Raw genomic sequence first — 3565 nt, 5'->3', positions numbered from 1 at the left:
AAAGTAAATTTCACCCAAAAACAATCTCATCAACGGCAGTATTTTGTATTTTGAAAGTTCTATATCTTAACTTGATTGCTGACATGCGAAACAGTTTGGGACTATATCAACAATGGACTAATGATACAAATACCAAAAGTTGAGTTTTTGGGTGGAATTTTTGTTAAAGACATGCTCCAGAATTTTGTGACTACGAAGTATTTTTCAAAAACTCACAGCTTTTGGCTCGCGCATGTATCATGTGTATCATCATTCATGATTACTGTCTATCAAATTGTGTTATGGTTCAATGTGAGAGGACCGTCAATGAGGTTTAGACTACAGACCCTCTTGAGAGGACCGTCAATGAGGTTTAGACTACAGACCCTCTTGAGAGGACCGTCAATGAGGTTTAGACTACAGACCCTCTGAGAGGACTGTCAATGAGGTTTAGACTACAGACCCTCTGAGAGGACTGTCAATGAGGTTTAGACTACAGACCCTCAGAGGACTGTCAACGAATAAAGTATCTACCACAGTATAGATGAGCTAGTAGAATATTTAACCATTTCTTATTCGCTCACGTTATGTGATTAACCCTAATACACTGAACAAATATATAAACGCAACACTTTCAAAGAGTTTACTGAGTTATAGTTCATAAAAAAAGTTCAGGAAATCAGTCAATTGAAATAAATAAATTAGGCCAAAATCTATGGATTTCACATGACTGGGCAGGCTGCAGCCATGGGTGCATGTTGCAGGGCATAGGCCCAACTGCTTGGCTGCCAGGCCCACCCGCTGGCGAGCCAGGCATAGCCAATCAGAATGAGTATATACTCACAAAAGGTCAGACAAATACTCCTCAGCACCAAATACCCCCCCCCCCCTAGACGATCCAGCAGATGAAGAAGCCGGATSTGGAGGTCCTGGGTTGGCGTGGTTATTTGTGGTCTGCGGTAGTGAGGCCGGTTGGATGTACTGCCCAAATGGTCTAAAACGACGTTGGAGGCGGCCTCTGGTAGAGAATTGAACATTCAATTATCTGSCAACAGCTCTGCTGGACATTCCTACAGTCAGCATGCCAATTGAACGCTCCCTCAAAACACAAGACATCTGTGGCTTTGTGTTGTGACAAAACTGCACATTTAAGTGGCCTTTTATTATCCCCAGCACAAGGTGCACCTGTGTAATGATCATGATGTTTGTTTATCTTCTTGATATGCCACACCTGTCAGGTGGATGGATTATCTTGGCCAAGGACAAATGCTCACTAACAGGGACTGTTACTGAATTTGTGGCACAACATTTTGACGAAATCACGCTTCTTGGTGAACATGGAACATTTCTGGGATTTTTAGTTTTATCAGGTCATGAAACATGGGACCAACACTTTACAGTGTTGCGTTTCTATATTTTAAGTGTTATCAGTGTATTTATGGGAGTTGAATTCCAGGGGGACCATTTTCATGTCTCTGACTAGGAGGTCGGCTCGGTGAGACTAGTCAGTCGATAAAAGTAGTCTGTAGAGTCTAGACCTAGTCCCGCCAGCAGATAATATAAGTATTTAATATTAACAGTAGTGTGTCGGTCCGACGAACTTCTTAGTCCCGCAGAGATTAAATATATTATATTTAATCAAAAAGTAGTGTTGCGGTCGGAATGAGCCTTCTTAGTCCCCGTCCAGAGATAATCATATATATATTAACAGTAGTGTGTGTGCGGTGGTGAGACCTCTAGTCCCCTCCAGAGATAATATATATTATTTAAACAGTAGTGTGGTCGGTTGCAGACCTCATAGTCCGCCGTTCAGAGAAACCAAGAGTTATTACAAGCCTCTAGTTTCTGTCAGTTCTCAGGAAGAACAGCAGCCGCCTTGTCCTGCGTCCGCCAGATGGCACCCTAATTCCTACATATGCACTACTGCACCTATTCCGTGCGACACCATTGGCTCCCTAGTTCTAACAGGCAATGCACTAATAGAGCCACCAGTCAGGTCTTAGCAGGCTAGTATATCCATGAGGCATGCCACTCAGGCGATTTTAATTTCTAAAAGGTGTATCCCCGAACGCCTAACGAGCAGGCCCACATAAAATTAACCGAAATGACATGCCACATGGCCAATAAAATTAAACCAATCACCATGTCAGATCATCAGCGCCCCAGCAATAAAATAACATGAAAACACACAATAAATGACCAATAATGCCCAGCCAATAAAATTGAAACCAAATGACATGCTGTACCAACGCAAAGACCACATAAATTAAACCAAATGTTACGCTACTTCAATTTTTTGCCAGGTTTGTCTTCTAAAATTCGGATTGGCTGGAGGAAGGTAATCAGGGTTCAATAAGCGAGTAGCGTTTATGCATCTTTGCCTATGATGTTTTTTGATATTTGTAGATGTCATTTCTGTGCGCTGGTAGCCAAACTAAAAATGACCTCTCTCTGTCCTCGAATGCATTGTCATTCTATGGACCTGTTAGTATATTTGGCAATAATAAATTGCATGATGTGAAGTTTTAATATGGGATTCTACGAAGCAGAATTATCTAATTACTCTGTGATTTCTTGGTTCCTTAGCTGACCAAATAGGATTTCAGAAATGGTGTGACTGTGATTGTGTACATGCTCGTAATCTAAAAACCATCCATAATCATATTATATTCTAATATATATATTCACAATGTTTTTTTCAGGAATATTATCTTTAAAGATTTTATATTTCTTTTGTATTGTTATATTACTTTATCTCCTGTCGGCACTCAAATTAGAATCAGGCATGATATCCTTTCCTTCTAGAACAGTCCAGTCTGTCGATGTAGGCACACTTTTTACTGTACCAATGTATTGTTGTGGTCGTTGACGTAGTTCCCTTTCTTTTACTCAATTCCTCTAATTAAAATTTCTTAAATCTTTTGCTTTGTTCCCACGTCGCCTGAAGTTAGTGGTGGTATGATTCCGAAGAAAGAATCTAATGTTGTTTTAGAAGCTTTTGAGAGTGATTGGCAAGGGATGTAGCAAAGACATCTTTCTAAATGATACAGGGTATAGTATGTTTTTAAAATATCTTATTTCAAGAGCAATTCTAAATCTCTCTACAAAATATTGCTTTATCTTCCCCTTAAAATAATTATTTATTCACGCACACTATCCTACTATTGGTCTGCGGTTAGGAGACAGCACAATGGGTGCGTTGTCATAGGCAGTACCTACAATTCCCTAACCTGATGTATCACACTCACATCCCACGATCTTGAATTCTTCTAATTTGATTTTATTTTTGAGCCCCTTGTACCAACTGCGGTTAGAAAGATTCGAATTATAACAAGTTTTTGACTGACTTAACCTCAATATCAACCTCCATTAAATGTTCATTCTTGGACAGCAGTGAGGAAGGAATCGGTGTGCATGCTGATAATTTTTTTTTTTTATTTGACAATTAAAATTCTCTTTTGAATTCTGTGTTGTGGTATTTCCTGCTCTGCACTTCGACGGGGTTGAATTAAGTATTCCTTTAATAAATTACGTATTGTGTATGTCAGGTGGTCAGCTCAACAGTTTAAAATAAACATAAATCCCA

The 3565-nt window shown here is 39.6% G+C and overlaps 1 protein-coding gene across 1 annotated transcript in view; it reads left to right on the top strand.

Annotated features, from left to right (window-relative positions):
* The window catches only part of LOC139025692 (KICSTOR complex protein SZT2-like), a 99042-nt gene that overhangs the window by 56653 nt on the left and 38824 nt on the right, over positions 1-3565 (top strand). The window contains exon 19 of the mRNA XM_070440857.1: positions 873-912. Within this exon, the coding sequence (XP_070296958.1) occupies positions 873-912 (40 nt within the window). The remainder of the gene's footprint in view (positions 1-872; positions 913-3565) is intronic.

This window comes from Salvelinus sp. IW2-2015, unplaced genomic scaffold (genome assembly GCF_002910315.2).
Source record: "Salvelinus sp. IW2-2015 unplaced genomic scaffold, ASM291031v2 Un_scaffold3072, whole genome shotgun sequence".
NCBI lineage: Eukaryota > Metazoa > Chordata > Actinopteri > Salmoniformes > Salmonidae > Salvelinus > Salvelinus sp. IW2-2015.
The sequence above is the reverse complement of the archived record's forward strand: the minus strand, read 5'-3'. Positions and strand labels throughout refer to the sequence as shown.